The following is a 21,073-nucleotide window of genomic DNA, read 5'->3' as shown; positions in this document are numbered from 1 at the left end:
CATGCTCAGCCTGGCTTTCAACTTTTATACATGGAATTGCATGGTTTAAAAAAGTAGATTATGGTAAAAAAAAAATAAGCCTGTGTTTTATTTTATGGGGAGAAAATGATGAACAAAATGCTTTCATGCTCAAAGATAAAGTGACCAAAGCAATTTTTCTTTGAGATTATTTGCTGTCGATCATAAACTCTAAAATACATTTATTTTTTAATTTCAAAAATCTCTTTCCAAATTATCCATAATTATGATCGATATTATTTTTTAAATCACAACTATGACTAAGCATACAGTCTCTACAAATCATAAAATGTATTTGAGATTTGGTAGCTTTTTCATGAGTTTGTATTTATACTTTTGCTCAACCAATATGATTGGAGCACCTATTATATGCTAGGTATTGTCAGGAAGTCATTTCAATTCTAACACAGATTATGATCAGGATTATATGATTCGATTGAACACATCAATTTAATCAGCCAGATTATCTCCTCTTCTTTACCTGGTACACACAGCCCAAACTACAATCCTAAACAACTCCCTTTTTACATAAAGATTAAAAAGCAGACAATAAGTAAATAAAATTTAAGTTATCTGCTATCTCCCAGACCTCTAGGACTTCAAAATTAATGGAAGACATAATTACAGCAAGAGGTATGTGTGTGTGCTAACTCTTTTGGACTATTTGAATATATTTTGTTTGTACACATATTATTTTTAGTTTAAAACAATATGGCTGAAAACATTAGCACTAGCAGAATAAAATGGAGAACTGAGAAAATCATCTGGAAATCATCTCACTTTCACCTCAACATCTGAAGAACTTTTATCTCAAATCCCCACTTAATTTTCTATGTGGAAACCAAGTAAAGAATTCTATTTGTTGTTATTAAGTATATTTTAAAAACTTGCTATGTTTATCAAGCATGGGCTAGTTGGTGTCACACAAAATAGGATGTGGGAATTATCTAGAATTATGAGGTTTAAAAGTATTCCCACACTGTGAATAAGGTGTAGTAGCCCAGCACCCGACACTGGCAAACAATATTTTATAAAATGCTGTGACTTAGACTCCACTCTGCATGTGACATGTAAATGGATGAGGTTGCCCTGTCTCTCTCGTTGTCACTGCATAGTGGTCCTTGTGACCCCACTGACCAGTGAGCTAGAGATTAGCAAAACTTGTTTTGACCTCTACTCAGAAGAGCGGTCCATCCTGGGCAGTTCACTGCACCTGCAGACTTCAGACTTCATTCTAAATTGGAGACTCAATCTTTGCAAGTTCAGCCATGACAGACCTTAAAAATACCAAAACTAGATACTCCTCCAAAGTCAGCCCTAGCAGAGCCAAGGAAGCCATAACTGACTGGGTATAAAACTTCAGGGATTTCTGGGAGCACTTCCCAGAAGCAAAGGCTTTCCTTTTTTTTTTCTTTGCTCACAATTAAAAAAAATTATTTTTTTAATGTTTATTTATTTTTGACAGAGAGAGAGAGACAGAGCATGAGCGGGGAAGGGGCAGAGAGAGAGAGAGAGAGAGAGAGAGACAGAATCTGAAGCAGGCTCCAGGCTCTGAACTGTCAGCACAGAGCCCGACGCAGGGCTCAAACTCACAGACCGAGAGATCATGACCTGACCTGAAGTGGGACGTTCAACTGACTGAGTCACCCAGGCGCCCCTGCTGACACTTTTTAACTTCTAAGGATTAATAGTTAATTTTGGAATAAACTGCTTTCACATTTTCTGTCTGAACTACATGTCTGTCTTGGTACTGTTGTGAGGAAAAGTTTTGCATGTCTGAAGCAACTATGAATTTAGGGAAAAGCTAGAATGTTTTAGACATGTTTTAGACATGCAAATATCCAGGTTAAATCAGCATTTTTCATTGCTAAGAAAACGTATGCATTCACAAATGTAGGTCAAGAGTAAGTTCATAGTAGCACTGAAAATGAGAGAGCAAAAAATACTTTGGGTTACATAACCAGTTAATTAGGCTACAATACAGTCAAAAGTAAAATATTACATAGCTGTCTAAAACGAATAAAGCAGATAAGGTTGATCTGTTTTTACTAGTTCAATATATGTCTGGATATAATATAGACATACATTAAACACAGGAAGGCAAGGCTCAGAGCCAAGCATAAAAAATAAATAATCTCCTTTGTGTAAATTAAAAAGGATATACATATATTTTCTGCTATGTGATTAATTTTCTTTTTGTAAGAAAACAGAAAGAACAATTCCTCCTTTGGGAAAAGGGATCAGGTATCAAGGTACAGTTTATTATTCTTTAACCATTTACATGCATTTATTTTTTAAAAAAATGTTTACAGCAAGTTATCTGGTGGAGGAATTATTGGCCATTTAAACATTTTAGACTATGTTAAAAATACCCATACAGTCAGGTATTTTTATGCAGAATTGAAGACTTAAAGCTTTCAGCAGGAAGTATAATTAGCAATGCTAAAAACAAGGCTTGAATAGGGTGCCATTAAGCTAGTTTTCAATATTGTTCCTTACCATTCTCCCATTCACTGAATGCTCTTCCTAAAAATGACTCCATACTGAGGGTTGTGGAAAGATGTTGCCATTTCTAAAAGAATTAATTTGTAGCAAAATATCGCTGCAGGACAGTTAAACTACAGGTGTGGCCTCCAAACTGAAAGGAAATATGGCTGAGTTGACTGTCTAGACAGCATGTAAGGTGACCTAAACAGAAGTACCTCTTCTCTTTTTCTATAAAGAATCAATGGCTTCGGTATAAAAGTGAAAAAATCAAATCAAATCACAAGTGACACAAAGGGAAGGTTACCTAGCATATTTCACAAAGGAAAGGGGATGACAAAGTTTTGCTTAGCACAGTATCACCACGTCCAACCCTCTAGCTACTTCCTACACTTTGTGGCTCTGAACTAATTCTTCCACAGATTGGTACTAAACATGGGACACTGGTGGTGAGCCTTTCCTGGCCCTCTAGCCGTCTGCCACATAGCCTTTGGACCTGCCTTGCTTATTATGGCTTGTCCAAGCGCTAACAGTTCATTTCTGGTCACGGTAGGAAGGAATAAAAGATATAAGCAGGTAGGATTCATGAAGGAAAGAGTCAGTGACAAGTGTAAACTGTTGATTCCTTCCCGCCTGAAAAGAATCCACCCTGATTCTCCTTTGTTTGGATTTTTGAATCCATTACATTATTAAGGGAGACATTTTTGAATTATTTATAAGCCAGAGTAACACGGTTAGCCATTTAAATCAATATTATTGAACGAAGTTGGTTGTGATGTATTCAAGTGTTCTTTTTTCTTAAATGGAAATTGCTTTTTTTTTTTTCCCTGATAATAGTGGCCACTGTAAGGCATTTACACAAGAAAATGTAAAGAAAAGTCAAAAGAAATAAAAATGACTTAAAATCCATCACAGCCATTACAAACCATTTTTAACATCTTGCTACATATACTTTAGACTTTTTGTTATGCATATACATATGGATGTATACGTGAAAATGTAATCATCCTTTACAACTTTACACACTGTTTTCTACTTGATTTTCTTTATTTAAGAGTACATTATGAACCTCTTTCCATATTAAATACAGGTTTATTATGACATCATCCTGAAGGCTGGCAAAATATTTTATAGTTTTACTGCAGTTATGCCTCTGCCATATTATAGTCATAGAAATACGTGGAACATGTTGTCTCTTCTCTATATTGTCTCTTGGTTTCTCCTGAATTTGAATTCTGTAGCTGCTCATTTTTATCTATCCCTTCTGCATTCTGTAACTCTTTGCTTTTTACCGCGCCCCCCCCCCCCCCGCTCTCTTCTTATTACTGTTTTTATTTAAAATGAAATTAGAATTGTTTGGGAAATACGAGTAATTAGACTCCAGGAAAGGGCTTCTTCGAGTCAAGTGTGAAAATACTGGGCCATGGATTTTGATTGGACTACTCAGAGACATTTTCTGTCTTGCTCTTGAATTCACAGATGTGTTCTAGGGAGTTTAAAGTTCTAAATAAACAAGCATGATATTACCTTAAAAACAGGGGCAGACTCCCTGGACTTATGGTTAGTTCTATCACTCGTCCTAAAAAAATCATTGTTCACTACTTTATTTTCATAACTTGAAGAAGACAGTTCACCTAAACAGAAAACTGGTATTCATACTGACCATGAGGCAAGTATCAGGTCAAATGCAAATATCAAAATGCATAGTGTTAATCAAACTGGTTTTAGATGCTGAATAATTTAAGAGAAAATAAAGCAATTTGTTTGTGGTCTTAAGGACATATCTACAGTACATCGCCAAACTAAACCCATATAATCATTCAGTGTGGCTTATTAGAAAGAATGGACTTGATGTTTCTGATGGTTCCTTTGGTTGCATCATTTTAATTCTTCAAATCCATTCTTCATTGTAAAATTTGAGATGATAACTTATATCTTACAGGTTATAGTAAGGATCAATTGAAATAACATCTGTAAAACACTTTGGAGAAATGTTAAGTGCTATATATATTAAGTTAATATTATTATATGGTAAGTGGAACAGATCTGTTCAGTGTTACATATAGTAGAGATATGCAAAGTTTCAAGACAAATCTAGAAGTATAATGACTTAAGAAGGAATACAAATGCACTTGACAGTATGCTTAACTGGTACAGTTCAGAGCTTTATAAATCTAAAATGTATTCTTTATTTCACCAGTGACTTTCATGAGAACCTTGAACATAATGAAGTTTACCACCAATGTTATAAAAAAGACTGAGATCTTAAACAGCAATGGCCTTAGTCTTGGTTACGGAAAATTGATGAGGCAGCAACTGATGCAACACACAAACCAGGTACATCGACAAAAATTTCCATGTGAATTCCCAGTTCAGCTCTGTATACAAGTATAGGTATGCTCATAACTATTTGAGAGGAAAGAAGAAACGTATCCTATTACGTTTGTGGCATGCGCGACTTGATTTAACTACAGCAGAACAAAAAGAAAAAGGCACAATTGATACAGGAAACAGGATGTGGATAGGCAAGCTATTCCTCTGTGCAGAGGCTGAGCAAGCATGGGCAAAACCTGTATAGTGGATTTGAGTTACGACCTCTTCTTCCTTTGTCTCCTTAGCGGACTTCTAACAAATATGGAATCAGTTTATGAGTGGGCAGAGAAAAGGATGAGAAACCAAGAGTTCCAGGCAATACCCCAATAAGATAACTCACCATAATAGTTTAAAGTTGACCTTTTTAAATAATCAACTGATTTAGTTACAGAGTTTCAGGAATAAATTGTTAAACTTCTTTTTATCTAAAAGATGGGAAATAAAAGTTTGGTATCTCGGCTAAAAGTTCTAAAGGTAATAACATCTACTGTGTGCTTGCTTTGTGCCAGGCACTCTTCAATGCCTTGTGTGGGTTGTTTCTTGAGTACTTGTAGTACTTAGAATGATGACCCTGTAAAGACGTCCGCTTCTTAATTCCCAGAACCCATACGTATGTTTTATTACAGGGCAAGAGGGACTCTGCAGATGTGATTAAAGATTCTGCGATGGGGAGAGTATCCTGGATTATCCAGGTAAGCCCAATGTAGTCACAAGGGTTCTTGTAGTGAAAGAGGGAGGGAGGAGAGTTGGTGTCTTAGTAAAGCAACATGAGAAAGACTTGGACACTTATGGCTTTTAATATGGAATGGGACATTTTCTAAAGCTGGAAAGGCAAGGACATGGGTTCTCCCCTAGGGTGTTCATAAAGAAAGGCAATCTTGTCTAAACCTTGATTTTAGCACAGTAAGAACCATTTTGGACTTCTGACAGACAGACTTGCAAGTCTGTATTGTTCTAAGCCACTAAATTTGTGGTAATTCACTATAGCAGCAATAGGAAACCAATAAAATCCTCATAATAATCCTATGAGATACACACTATGATTGTCTCCAATTCACAGATGAGCAAATGAAAGCACAGTTCCTCAAAGATACACAACCACTAAACAGTGGGACTGGGGTTTGAGTGCAGGGAGCCTGGTTTCAGAGCCTATGAACTGGAAGCCTTCCTGCTGTCAAGCTTTGGGGTTTTAATAAATTGCAGCTCTACAGTCATACTGACAATGCTTTCACCTTTAAGACCCTGAGCTCACCTGAGGATGTGCCTAATGCACAGTCCTAGAGGTAGGGCACAGTCTTCTTTTAATGCCTCCAAAGTCGGTACCACCACCACCACCACCACCACCACCAACAAATTCTATTTCAGCCCATTGGTAAGAAAATGTATCCCTAGAAGTGTGTCCAATTCCAAAAGCTTAAATAACTGGAAGTGCTATACACTGTCAAGCTATATGCTGTCCCATTCTATTTGGGAAATATTTTAAAAATTGAGATATTTTTAAAGAAAAGATGAAGCTGGCTATTGTAGAGAAATAAATTTATACAATTTAAAAATACCTGGTGCAAAAATGTTTAGGTGGGTCCTTTAGCGGTTGTAAACGATTCCAAGAATTCTAAAAATGGCAACATGGATCTCAGCTCTGTGTATGGCACTCAGAACACAATAAAAAAAAATCCAGGGAACAAATAAATGCATAAATTTTTTTAAAAGGTCACTTATTTATTTTGAGAGGGAGGGAGAGAGAGAGAGAAAGCATGTGCAAAAGAGGTAAGGAGTAGGGGAGGAGGAGGGGCAGAAAGAGAGAAGAGAGAAAGAATCTCAAGCAGGCTCTGTGTCGTTCTCAGCACACAGAGCCCTATGCGGGGCTCAATCTCATGAACCGTGAGATCGTGACCTGCACTGAAATCAGGAGTTGGACACTTATTTGACTGAACCACCCAGGTGCCCCAAATAAATGCATAAATATTTAATCAGCATATGGACATACATATGTGTTTTAAGATCCAACTATGAGTAAATGTATCTGCAAATGTTTTAGAGTCTTGATTATTCTTATCACTTTAATTTGCTAGAGGCTCCTTTGTTAGGTGAAGAAGTGCTATCTTTGCCTTATTCTCTGACTTCTGTTCATGATTTTATCTTCCTGAACAGAGGTAGTATAGCAATAGTGGTTAAGAACCTTGGCTTTGAAACCTGCAACACCTGAGTTTGATTCTAGTTCACCTTCTTATTACCTGTATGGCATGAGTCCAGTTAGTCAACCTTGGTGCCTTCATTTTCAAATGGGCATCGTAACATTTACCTCTTATTTTATAGTAAAAAGCCAAAGTCGTAATGTATATAAGCATTGTCTGGCCCATAGAAAGTACATATTCAAAATGGTCGCAATATAAAATTCACATTTATCAACACAGACTGACTCTGTTTCTGATATTGCCCAGAAAGCATAGTGTCCAAGTCAGATATATATCTTTTTAGAATATCATCCCACTCAAAATCAGAAGAATAGTCACTATAAATCATTTGGGTCTCAAATGCACTTTACATTAGTGAATCAGTTTAGAAGACTTAAATTCATCTTCATCTTTTTAGGGACTTTCATCCTTGGGAACCTGGGGAATGAAGGAAAGCTCTGTTTTTAAACTTCATGTGAAGGGTTCCTCGGTGGCTCAGTTGATTGAGCATCTGTCTTCTGCTCAGGTTATGATCTCACAGTTTGTGAGTTCCAGCCCCATATCGGGCTTCCTGCTGTCAGGGCAGAGCCTGCTTTGGATCCTCTGTCCTTCTCCTCTCTGGCCTCCCCCCATTTGTTCACACACACACTCTGTCTCTCTCTCCCTCCAAATTAAATAAACATTTAAACTTTAAGTGAGAAGATTGAGAGGAGGGGCTAGTGGTTTCCACTATAGTTAGTCTCATTAGAAGTGGAGAAGGTAATTCATTATTAATGAGCATCTACTCTGTGCCAAAGGCTTACATATATTATCTCACTTAATCCTCTTGGCAGCCCTCTGGAAGTTGTATGAAGACTGCCATTTTACAGATGAGTGAAATGAACCACAGAGAGGACAAGGTAACTTCTTCAAGGTCACATGGGGTCAGTTGGGATTCAAGCTCAGTATACCATATGGCCTTCATGTAGGTCTGCTTTCCAAACAGTCTTGAATGGTTACACAAGACTGAGGAAGAAAATGCATGTTACTTACTGGGACTGAGTAATGATTTATACTGAGAGAAGTTATTGAGTGGCAAGCAGCACACGGACATAATTTTTGCAATTATCGTGTTATACTGCAAAATAATTTTTCACTGACAACATAGTCAGCATATTCCTAGCTGTGTAAAGAGAGTGCCTGTTGTTAGCTAGTTGCTTCCCATTGCACTACTTTGAAGACAGAGTAAACCAATATAGGTGCAGCACACAGGCGATTTTTTAAGCAAGTTTTCCTCTATGCCAGTCAATATATTTTTCACTGCATCCAGGAAGATTACAATTCTGAGAAGGAGCCACTAAGATTCAGTTCTGGAGCTGAAAATCCTAACAAAATCTAAGGGTGGATTTTCTAATGTGTTCCAGAATGATAGAAGCCACCAGTCAGATTCTCAGAACCTCCTGAAGAAAAGATTTACCTGCTTAAGGGATGTCACACGTAATCTAGGTCAGGTAAAATACTTCATATCTCATTATTGAAATTCCTCATTGCTTTGCCTTCCAAAAAACATTTGTCAAGGACCATTTGACATGGGATCACAAATAAAGCAAAAAGAATTCATTTGTTTGTATTATGACATATACTGATTGTGATGCAAATGATTTAGTTTTTTTCAATTTTATATTGCTTTTAAATAACCAAGACTCCCTTTTAAGGTTTCAATACTGACTTACCATTGTCTTCAACAGAGAAGTAGAAGAGGTCCTTTGTTGCTTTGCTGCCTTCATTCAACACATAGCAGATCCTGCTCTCATCAATGTCAGCTGATGAAAAAGCAAGTTTCACTCATCATAATGGCACAACAGAAAATGAGGATAAGAACGTCAACATTTTGGGGCGCCTGAGTGGCTCAGTTGGTTAAGTGAACAACTCTTGATTTCGGGCTCAGGTCATGACTTCATGGTTTATGAGATCCAGCCCTGTGACGGGCTCTGCACTGGCAGAGCACCGTCTGCCTGGGATTCTCTTTCTCACTCTGTTCCTCCCCTGCTTGCTTTCTCTCTGTCTGTCTCTCTCTCTCAAAAATGAATAAGTAAACTTAAAAAAAAAAGTCAATATTTTAAGGCATGAAAATACTACAATAAAGAAATTTTAAAATGATGAAACGAACACAAATCTAACTTTTTTTTTTTTTAATTTTTTTTTTTAACGTTTATTTATTTTTTTGGGACAGAGAGAGACAGAGCATGAACGGGGGAGGGGCAGAGAGAGAGGGAGACACAGAATCAGAAACAGGCTCCAGGCTCTGAGCCATCAGCCCAGAGCCCGACGTGGGGCTCGAACTCACGGACCGCGAGATCGTGACCTGGCTGAAGTCGGACGCTTAACCGACTGCGCCACCCAGGCGCCCCCAAATCTAACTTTTTAAAAACGATTAAGTGAACATGAATCTAAATTGTTCTTAATGTTATACCAGCAAAAATAGAACTTAGTTTAAAATTTTGTTACTGGGCTATGTGTATGAACTTTAGGATAATACCCCCCAAAAAGGACATTCTAGATTTGCATGTTTCACAACATCTGGGCCCTCTATGGAGAGGTGAGTCCATGTGGTTTTAGGTCTTCTGCAAAAGCATGGAGCTTGGCCTGATGGCAGTTATTGATTAACTATTTGTCAAAATGAATTTAAACAAGAACAATGGCTGCATTCTAAGGAAAAAGAAAATGAGAATCAAATCATGACTTTTTATTATTACCTATTCTCTTGGATTTTTAAGAATTTGTCCCTTGGGTCTATTATCGTGTTTTTGTATTGGTAATTATTAGTATTTTAAAGACAATTTGCATTTTGGGGGTATTTATTTATAAAGATAATTCTTATGGGGTGCCTGGGCGGCTCACTCGGTTAAGCAACTGACTCTTGGTTTTGGCTCAGGTCATGATCTCACAGTTCCTGAGTTCGAGCCCCCTAATCAGGCTCTGTGCTGGTAGTGCGGAGCCTGCTTGGGATTCTCTCTCTCTCTTCTCTCTCTTGTAAAACCACATATGATTTCATTGGCTTTAGAGACAATTCTGAAAATGTAACTAAACTATTTTTTATTTTCATTTTAAAGTTTTATTTATTTGAGAGGAAGGAAAGGACAGAGGGAGAGGGAGAGAAAGAGAGAGAGAGAGAGGGAGAAAATGAGCAGTTAAGGGACAGAGAGGGAAAATCCCAAGCAGGCTTCACCCTCAGCACGAGCCCAACACAGGGCTCAATCCCACGACTGTGAGATCACAACCTGAGCCCATATCAAGAATCAGATGCTTGGCTGAGCCACCCAGGTACTCTGATAATTAAATTATTTTTTAAACAGCCTTCATAAGTTTTACTCTAAGACCGCATTTAGGTTTAAATGTATTGTATGTAGAAAATTCCTTTAATCTCTTCACATCTCATGCACACAGAGCTGCACGATAAAGTGTTAAGACAATGTAAAGGGCTACCAAAGAGACCAGGTGTCACATTGCCTGGGAAAACAGAGGAACCTGCCTCAAGTTCACCATTAGTAGTAACAACAAATATATTTAGAAAGAAAAAATCCTTCAAACATATCCTTCTGCATTTAGGAAAATTTAGTTCTATGCTTTTTTTTTTTAGATGCAGAAATTACTTGAAAATTATTTGAACACAATAAAATGTGCAGTGTAATATTTGTCTCTAAAATCTAAATATAAAATATCATCTTCAGAAAAGTAAACTTACTAGTGAACTATGAAAACAATTCCTAGGTATGCTTCTTCACTTAAAATTTGAAATTCAATGGATATTTTCAAAATTAATGTAATCATATCTTATGATGATATTTTTCAGAAGCTGTCCACCTGCGTTCTGTAATTTTAAGGCATAACTAAAAGCCTTACTAGCTGTCCAAGGGTTCCTGTTAAATGGGCATCCTGAGGAAATAGCTGAAGAAAGACTACTTGCCTTTTTTTGTTATCTGAATAATCTCGCATTCCATTGTATTTCATCAGAATCAGAATTTTTCTGCAAATGCAGAGCTTGGGACAATTTTAAACAGAACTGGGAGATCTAATCTGCTCAAGGAGAGGGACAGAGGCATCGGGGACATTGTTTACTAACCTTGTGTAAACACTCGCGTACTCTTGTTCCCAAGGCCAGTGTTGATAATGAAGCCATGCTCTGGTCCTCTGGTCACTTTATACTTCAGGAGCCCATGGACACTGTTCTGATCCTCTGTCCTCAGAGACCTGCTGGTAATCAAGAAGCTCATGTGTCCAGTGTGAAGGCGCTTCAAGGCTGATGCACCTCTGTTAATGGCAATCTGGGGGAGTCTGTTATCTAGGGAACTTATGTGGATCCGCATTACCTGAGGTTTGTGTGTCTCTAGGACAGTGTCTGGGAAGACATAGAAGTCAGCATGAGTGCCATCTGTCACAGTCAAAGAGAAACAGTCTTCAGTCGCCTCACTGCCATCATGCCAGTAGCTAATCAGGTTGTCATTCAGGTCTCGCTTGGTGAAGGTGGTCACAGGATGGTGGCCATTATACAAAATCCTGCCATGGATGGGGAGCTGGGTGATAGTAAAGAGGAGAAGATCATCTGGAGTATCCTTATCTTCCGCTGTTAACTCAAAGGGAGTGATCTGTTTGCTTTCCCCTTCTTGCAGCATTAGTTTGTGGATGGTCAAGATAGGTTTCTTATCATCCACATCTATGATGTAGATCCTGAAGGTTCGGAACACAGGGTTGTGTCCATCAGTCACTTGAAACTCAAAGCTGTCCATCTTTATCTCATCATTTGAAGTGTGGACATAGCATATTTTGTTGCTAGCCAACTGTAGCTGAGTGAAAGAGGCAATGGGCTTCCCAGAGTGGTCAGAGCTCTCCAAGTGCCCGAGGCTAGGAGCCCGTGTGACTCTGAAGTGAAGCCGTTCATTAGGGCTGTTGATGTCGCTGGTGCTAAGCAGATTGGTGGTAAGGGTCACTCTGCCACCTTCTGTCAGGGTAATCCCTTTGCTAACCACCTCAGGTGAGACTCTGTCTAAACTGCCAACAGTGATGTAGAAGGAGCAGTCTATCAAAGGGTTAATCCCATCAGTCACATCAAATTTGACAATGTCAAGAACTCCTTCTTGGCCTGTGTGAGTGTAACAGATGAGGCCTCTGTTAATCTCATCCTGGGTAAAGTTCATCCCAAGGGTGAGGTTGTTCCTCACCTCCCCTCTGGGTTTTCTCAGTCGCTGTAGAAGCCCTTGTTGAGGCCCTGAACGGAGGACAAAACTGAGGCTCTTCTCATCGGAGTCAAGATCTGTGGCTTTGAGGACCCAATTTGTAATGACCTTAGTGTGTCTGGTCTCTACTTTCAGCCCATCATTAATGGTCAGCTGAGGGGTTTCATCATCCACTAGGATCACCACAATGGGTACCTTCCTCTGGGTAACGTGCTTGCCGTCACTCAGCCAGACCTCAAAACTGTCCTCTGTGGTCTCGGAGTCATCATGCTCATACACAATGGTGGAGGCCTCCTGGATCTCCTGTAAGGTAAAACTGTGGATGGGCTGGCTGCCTGTGGCCAGCTGCTGTACGATTCGTCCATGCTGAGGGAGGGCTGTGAGCTGAAAGTGAAGCTCATTCTGTGGCAAGTCAGCATCTGCTCCATTGAGCAGTGGGGTGTCTATGACCAGGCTCATCCCCTCTAATACCACAAACTCACCAGCAAAAAGTTCAGGCTGCTCGTCATTGGTGGGTAAAATGATTATGGGGAAGACAACATTTGGGGAGAAGTTGATGCCATCAGAACAATAAAAGGTGAATTGATCTTTTTGTGGCTCTACCCCCTTGTGAATACTCTGTACATAATTGATATGCCTCACTTGGATATCACTGATGGAGAAAGCACTGATGGGGCTACCAGCCCGTGATTCTTTTGAGCCAGGAGCTGGTGCAATGTTTTCCAGGTAGCCAGAGGCTGGCTGACTGGTCACTGTGCATAGGATTTCATCTTGGGGTGTGTCCACATCTTCAATACTGAGATGTTGTAAGGTCAAGGGACTCTTCCCACCTTCATCAACAATATAAGACTCTGCCACTGAGACTTTGGGTGCCACATCGTCCACAGGCAGCACAACCACTTGCACCTGCACTCTTTCCACTATGCTGTTCCCCACCAACCACTGATAAGAACCCTTGGAGAGGGTGAGGCTGAAGGCATCATGTTGTTTCTGGAAACCAACTTCACCCCCAGTGTGGACATAGACTACTGCCCCACTGATGAGGTCCTCTTGGGTGAATCGTTCTGCAGGTAAACCATGCACGAGAATAGTACCCAATTTTGGGCTATCTTCCAAAATGAAAGACAACATCAAGTCATCTGTGCCCTTCTTTTTGCCATGTATGATGCCCATGGTGATCTCAGCGGCTCTGTTCTCTAGTACATCAATGGAAACATCTAATAATGGACCACCTGTAATAGAGATCCTGGGAGTTTTGTCAGCTGTAGTGGGATGCACAGAAATCTGGATGGTGATGGGTATGTGGTGAACCCCGTCACTTACCTCCAGATGGAAGGTGTCATTGGTAGTCTGGTCTCTGCTGTGCTGGTAAGAGACACTCCCATTAATTACATCAGCTTGCATGAAAAGCTCTCCTGGGGTCATATGTTTGTTTAAGTAGTCCAAGTGTCCATGTTGGGGACCCCAGACTAATATGAAGACAATCTGGTCAACATCTGTGTCAGGATCTATGACACCCAGTTCATTCCTGCTGAGGATAAAACTTTCTCCCTCTAAGACAGTAAAGCCTCTGTTGGTGACTTTGGGAGGCTGATTGTCCACAGGCTTTAGGAATAACGTGAATGTGCCAGGCACACTATTGCCTGCAGCATCCTCCACTCGGTAGGTGAACTGCACAACCCGTCGTGCGACACCCAGCATCTTCTGTGGGGGCTGATAGGCAACTTGGTGCAGATTTACCTGGGCCTGGGTGAAGCGCATGATGGGCATGTCTGGCGAATCAGTGAGGACAATTTCTCCAGCCAGGACTTGGTGGTTGTCATCTGTGTCAGTTGGGGGTGTCAGCAGGGTGTACCACAGGTTCTGGTCATCTGAGTCCTCATCAGTATATTGGAGGAATTTCTTCTGGAAGTGAGTGAGTTGGTATTGTTGCACAGTCATTTCTAGAGTAGTTCCTGGAAATAGTTCCGGACTCTTCAGATCCACTGGTTGGACCCTGACAGTGAAGAAGTGTTGGTTGGATAGATTGGGTGGCTCATGGTCATCCTGTACACGGAAAGTCAGCCGGGCCACTACAGGTTGAGGGCTATGGGGTCCAAGATAGCGGTAGAAGAGTTTCCCTCCCATTATGTCTTGCTGAAGCCATTCAGTCACCACCTTCTCATAAAGTCCTTCTCTTTCCACATAAGACCAGTCCTCATCTTCAGGGGACTGAGGTGGTTCAGTCTGCCGCAGCAGCATCTCCCCCTGGTACTGACTGGAGGAGGAGGAACCAGGGGCTAGATCCCGCCCTCCCTCTTCCTTTTTCCCTTCCAGAGGCTGGTCCTCCAGCACAAAGAGGATGGTTGAGTCCTCAGAGTCAATATCAGTAGCACTCAGGACAAAGGGGGAAATCTGGACCACATGTCCTTCTGTAACAGAGAGCCCGGTGTTGGCCTTGACCTTTGGTGGTTCATCATCGACAGGTATGATGGTGACGGGGAAGAGGAATTCCACCTGGTGGTGTCCATCCTCCATCCGGAAGATGATGTTGTCACTGTAGGTGTTGCTGCCATCATGCTGGTAAACCACTCGCCCTGCTGCCAGGTCCACCGGTGTGAAATGCTTGCACCCAGCGGGTGCCCCAAGCACCATCAGCTGCCCATGTCTTAAGCCCCTAACTACAGTTACTGTCACTTCTTCCAGGTTATCGTTATCACTGATCTGAAGGCTGTGGGTGCTGGACAGGGGCTTGGACTGACCTTCAAATAGCAGCAGTCCCCGGTTATATCTAGCCACTGGGGCCAGAGTGTTCGCGGGCTTCATTATCACCATGAAGGCAAAGGGGTCTGAGGTGGCACCATCTCCATCCACCACCTCCAGCTCCAACTGGAAGAGCTGCTCTGAATCCAATTTCTTTGTAGGGGGCTGATAGGCAATTTTCAGTTCCCGAAGCTCCCGCTGGGTGAAGAAGGAGACTGGAAGGCCCAGGGGGTCGTCAGTGCTGACCACATACCCCTCGTTCCCTCGTGTGGTTGTGGGGGCATTGAGAATGTTGAAGACCAGGTCATCAGGGTCAGACTCCGTGTCTTCCGCAGCCAGTGCGTCAGGGGTCAGGGCTGTCAGCAAGAACTGATTGACCTCCGTCATCATCAGGGCCACAAAACTGGGCCGAGGTGCGGTGTTGTCTACTCCGTCGCGGATGTTCACCAGCAGCTGGAAATGCTCACGGAGCAGCACCTCGGCTGACCCCGCGCCTCTGTCTTCTGGCCCTAGCAGCTCCGCCATAAAGGGCACATAGTCCCGACTGGGCGACAGGGTGGTGGCGGTATGCTGGTAGCGCACCCCAGCTCTGACAAAAGCCTCACAGTCTACGCCCTTGCCCCTGGGGAGAGGGGCCCCCATGGCGTCCACCAAACGCCCATACTTGGGCAGTGGGCCGCCCTGGGGAGGAAGAAGGGTGAGCCGGCACCTGCTGGGGGCAGAGCCTGCGGACGCCAGGGACGCAAAGTCCAGCACTCTCTTGTCGATGGCGTGGCTCCAGCCCCGCAGCTTCTCCACCGCCAAAGGCCTGTTGCGCATCACTAGCTCCGGCTGGGGAAACACCACGTCCACAGCCAGCGTGAAGGGCAGTGCTAGTGTGTAAGTCGGGGCGTCGTAGCGCAGCTGCAGCCGCACCCGAGCGCGCCCGGGGCTTCGGGAGCCGAAGTGGGTGTACTGGACCTGGCGGGGTCCGAAGGCGCAGGGGAAGCGGCCGGGGGAGAGCGCGCCGTGGCTCAGCGGCAGGGCTTCCAGCACCGTCACCTCGCACCAGTCCCCCGGCTGCACTCGAATCACCAGGTCCCGGAGCGGGTCGAGCCAAAGCGAGCGGCCCACAGGAACCCGGAGTCCGGGGTTGGCGATCAGGACGCTAGGGCCGTCGGGGCTACTGAGGCCCGGTGCGCCCCAGGTGGGCCAGTAGAGCGCAGGGTGGGCTTCAGTCCCAGGCGAGGGCACCTGTCCATGTAGCACCGGGCAGCTCAGGAGCACGTAGGCGAGCGCCGCGACAAGCTGCCGGGGCGTCCCAGCGGGGCGCCGAGAAGTCCCAGCCATGGGACCTCGGCGCTGGAATGTCCCGGAGACTGCCCAGTCCGAAGAGGGCCGGCTCAGCTGCAGGTGCAGGCTGGGGAGGGAGTGGCTGCTGTCCAGTCGGGAGCCGAGGCGCGGACTCAGCAAGAGCCGGTGGCCGTGTTTTGGCTGTGGCAGGTAAAAGCCGCGGGGAGAAGGGGCTCTGACCACCTTCTGCCTCTTGAGTCCCAAGTCTCTCCTCGGCTGGTTCCCGGGACCGCTGGATTTGTCCCAACGCCCCGACACCTAAGGCGAGGGTGCCGGAGTTCGCCCCTCCTCTCCTTTGTGCCTTTAACCTGGCTACCTTACTGACCTTCGTGCCCGGAGGGGTAGTCGGCCACCGCGTAGCCCCGGCTGCCTGCTTCAAACCAGCTGGTCGGGATGTTCTCCCCGGACGCCTCAAAGAGATTGTCCTTTAGGACTGGGAGAGTGACAGCGACTGTACCGGGTCAGTTCTGCGCGTGGAAGACACAGCGCTCCCGCGGTCCGTTCACCCAGGCAACCGTGTTTCTGATGGGGGGGAGCGCCACCATACCTCTTCCTTACCGCTGACAGGCGTGCATTTTCTAGCCGAAATTGAGTCTCACTTCGGACATAAAAGAAGCTAGTGGGAGCTATTTTGCAAACAGGATTTTCTAGCTGCCTGTCTGATGAAGCTGCTTATTCCAGATCTTGTAATTCGGTGCTTCCAAAATAACCCTGGCATTTTTCTTCTGCTCACTTCTTGAGGAACAAGATGCGCATCCAGGCAGGCGAACTCGAATAGCTTTTAAAATTGGTTTCTAGTCAGTGGGTCTCACATACCACAACGGGGGGGCGCAGGTTGGCTGCCTTCGTTTTTTTTAGAATGTGGTTTCTGAATCTGATCAACAGTGACTCCCTCTGAGTTTATTAGACATGCTGTTTCCTAAGTACTTTCCTTGTAGAAAAATATATAGTAGCCAGAGGCGAGAATGTCAAGAGAAACAGTAGCAGAATACCCCAGGCCCTTGGATCGATTTCTGTGAATTAATCTATTTAACACTTGGAATGCCATCAGGCTCTTTCTTCCTGGCTTTTAGTTAAGGATGCCTGCCTTCCGTGGGTGTAGTGTTAGTTACTTAGCTTCCCATCCTTGTTTTTAAAAAAATATTAGAGGTGTCCTTTTAGCACAGGGAAGACTGATCTTTTCCTGTAAATAAAATGGCAATGCGCTTTCTTATGCAATTAATGTAAATGTGAGACTTGTTGATGTCCATGAAAATAGAGGCATCCAAAACTGTAGTGGTAAAAATGACTTCAAGGGGAATTTAAACATGTAGAATGTTATCCTCAGATTATTTTGTTTTACTGTGTTGCAGATGTCGGTTTGATTCATTTCAGCAGCAGCAGCAGCACTGACTCCCAGAGTAGAAATAATCTGCTGTTGCCTTGAAAGAGTTAATTTTCTAAATATTTTAATCAGCCAGTGAAATGCCAGGGGTCTACATAATCCACTAAGGTAGAATGCTAGTATACCCCATTAGTATAGATTTGTTCACATAACAATATTGAGATAGCAAATTTAAAACAAAATGTTTAGCCTAATTATGCTAGTCCAGTGTGCCCAGAAATTTAAAAAAATATATATTTTGAATTGAAACAGGTAAAATTCCATTGTAAATGCAAGAGGAATTATAGTTCATACAGCTACTGCCTTGTCCAAAGGATGGTTTTTCTATCATTGAACTTTTTTGCATATATTAAACTTTACCAAATGAATGTTCCTGTGTGAGTGTAATTTTGGTTCCTGTCCAAGCACCACTCACTCTGGGCAACTATCTGGTCCACGTGCTATTTTCATCATAGGCAGAGATGGGTGTAGGCAGCTGAGATGACGGAAGGCTAAACTACCAAGTTTTTATTTTTGTCCTCAAACCCTCCAGCTAACATTCTCTCTGTTCTGTTTTTTTCCTACCAAACCTCTTGAAAGTGGGGTTTGGGTTTTTGTTTTTCCTGCTGTCTAAATTACTTATCCTCCCACTCCCTCCCTCCTAGAACACTACTGTCTGGCTTCCACGTTAGAAACATCAACAAAATTCTACCTGAGGTCATTGGCAAACTCCACGTGGCCAAATCTCATGGCTATTTTTCATATTGTCCATTGGCCACATCCTTCTGGCTTTCCTCCTTCCTCTCAGTTCATGTCCATCTTCTTCAGGAACCCTTTTTCCTATGCTCCCCAAGCCACTTTAAATCAGTTTGTAATTATGCAGTTGTGGATAACTTGATGAAGCAACGTGAGAGTAGGGAGGATGCGATGTTGACCCTGATAGCCAGTGCTTATGCCAAGGACTGGCACACAGCAGGTACATAAGAGCTATTTGTTGATTGAATGAATAAAAGATTAAGAAGTAGTAATCGATGTACTATGAAGTCCAGGTATCAGGCAAAACAAACAAAAATAGTGCAAGGATAGGATAACTTTTTTGTAACTGCACCCAAGTCCATCTGCCTGATGCACAGCAAAGACAATTACTAGAACATGCAAAGACAATTACTAGAACATGGAGCTTGCAGCAAGGAAAGGCTTTATTCAGGAGTCTGCCAAAGGAGGAGATGAACAGACAGGAGGGCAAGCCTCCAATCCACCTCCCTGAAGGAGGAGGGTCGTGAGATTTAAAGGCAAATGAAAAGGGTCTGGGTAAAAGCTGCAGCTGTGCTTATTAGTCCTGTTAACCCTTAGGCTACCAGTCTTTTGATCCTTTCTCATTCTTGAGGAAATTGGGACAATGACCATTCTAGCCACTTCCTGCTAAAATGGGGCAAAGATCAGGATGAGAGGAATGAGAGCTTTCTGTGCTCTTTTAGCAATCTTTAGCTCTATGCTGAAACTCAACATTTTACATTACCTGGATTTTTATATTTTTATAGTAGTTCTTGTACTATAGTTTACCTAGAGCCTTCAGGGAGATTTGTTTTAACCAAGTAGCTTGTTGTACTTATCCATATATTTCTTTGAACTAGCTTTCCTAAACAGTTACAAGTCCTTCAGAGGCTTCCTGGTCCAACCGAGGTTCTTTTTGATGTTCTCCTTGCTGACAGGATGTAAGGAACCTGTGGATTCTTCTAATTTGAGTGTCATGAATCCATGGCTTAATTCCCTTTAGTTTCACTGAGGGATGGGTGGTCAACAGCACCTTGCAAGGTTTTGTACAAGGAAGTTGGAGTCAGTGCTCTGGGTGTTTGGTCTTCCAGCTTCAGTAACACTAAGTCCAGGATTAGGGTGCTGTAAGGGCACATCTGTGGAGTGCTTCAACCTGCTGGAAACAAATATATATACTGAACATACCTGATAGAGTTCCTGACAGGACAGGACTCATACTTTTTTTTTTTTTTAATGTTTATTTATTTATTTTGAGAAAGAAAGCATGAGCAGGGGAGGGAAAGAGATAGAGAGAATCCCAATCAGGCTCTGCCCTGGCCACAGGGCTCAATCTCATGAACCATGAGATTGTGACCTGAGCCAAAGTCAAGAGCTAGATGCTTAACCGACTAAGCCATCCAGGTGCCCCAGGAACTTTTTTAAAAAAATTAATGTTTATTTTTGAGAGATAAAGAGAGAGAGAAAGAGAGAGCAGAGGAGGCGTAGAGAGGGAGGGAGACACAGAATCCGAAGCAGGCTCCAGGCTCTGAGCTGTCAGCATGGAGCCTGATGTGGGGCTCAAACCCACCGACCGTGAGATCATGACCTAAGCCAAAGTTGGACGCTCAACCAACTGAGCCACCCAGGCACTCCTGGTGCCCCAGGAACTCTTAAGTCATGAAAAAAGTGTAGAGTCCTCCATATGACATTTCTCAGGGGCTTAAACCAAGCCTACTTCTAAGGAGCTGCTCTAACCCAAAGCAAGGCACCTGTCAAGGCTTTTTCCCAAGTTGGTTTCTTGGCATATCCTGGCTAAAGTTCATTTATTCTGTTTTTCCAGTTTATTTGGGTCTCCAGGAAAGAGTTTAATTTCTGTTAATTCCCAAGGCTTTGGACACTGCTTGTATGACGTTTGCCACAAATGAAGCTCTACCGTCACTCTGAGTTATTAGCAGCAATTCAAACCTAGGAATGATTTTGCTTAAAAGTGTTTTGACAATTTCTGAGGACTTCTCTGAACAGCATGGAAAAGCTTCAACCCAGTCTGTAAAGTTGTCTGCAAATAGAAAATATCAAAAATTACCTGTTGTTTTGGTATCATGGTGAAATCTACCTGCCAATCTTCTCCAAGTTTGGTGTTTCTAAATTGCATACCTTTTAGCACTGGGACGCGCCCAGTCTTAAGATTGTTTTTTAGTCCAGCTGTCACATTGTTAATAGTTCTCTAAATATTGGGATCTGCAATATACTTCTGGATCCACTGAAGAGTAGCATCTCACCCATAATAGGTGCTTGCGTGAATATAGTTAATTATTTCTCCCACAAGAAGTTCTGAAATAAGGATTCATTATATTTTCAGCTGGCTTTAATGTCAGCATGGTGTTTAAATCCCCATTCCTTAGCGTTTTTTTTTTTTTTTTTTTTGTCCTCCAAGGAATATTGGGGCTGATACTTTAGTTAAATCTATGTCTGGCACTAAAGTCTATAATTAGAGAGGGTTTTGGACCTTAGTATAGGCCGCCAGCCTGGTAGCTTGATCTGCCCAGTTGTTCCCTTGGGCAATCAGTCTAATTTCTGGTGTCCTCAGCAGTGGACAATAGCTGATGGGTCACCATTGCAAT

At 42.7% G+C, this 21,073-nt stretch overlaps 1 protein-coding gene across 1 annotated transcript in view; it reads right to left on the bottom strand.

The window, feature by feature from the left end:
• Window positions 1-17,025, bottom strand: part of FREM3 (FRAS1 related extracellular matrix 3) — an 87,078-nt gene extending 70,053 nt beyond the window's left edge. The window contains exons 1-2 of the mRNA XM_025921630.2: window positions 11,152-17,025; window positions 8,762-8,851 (exon numbers count right to left, since the gene is read on the bottom strand). Coding sequence (XP_025777415.2) covers window positions 8,762-8,851; window positions 11,152-16,333 — 5,272 coding nt within the window. The 5' untranslated portion in view covers window positions 16,334-17,025. The remainder of the gene's footprint in view (window positions 1-8,761; window positions 8,852-11,151) is intronic.
• Between the last annotated feature and the right edge of the window lie 4,048 nt (window positions 17,026-21,073).

This window comes from Puma concolor, chromosome B1 (assembly GCF_028749965.1).
Source record: "Puma concolor isolate L17-30 chromosome B1, mPumCon1.1.hap2, whole genome shotgun sequence".
NCBI classification, from domain to species: Eukaryota; Metazoa; Chordata; class Mammalia; order Carnivora; family Felidae; genus Puma; species Puma concolor.
The sequence above is the reverse complement of the archived record's forward strand: the minus strand, read 5'-3'. Positions and strand labels throughout refer to the sequence as shown.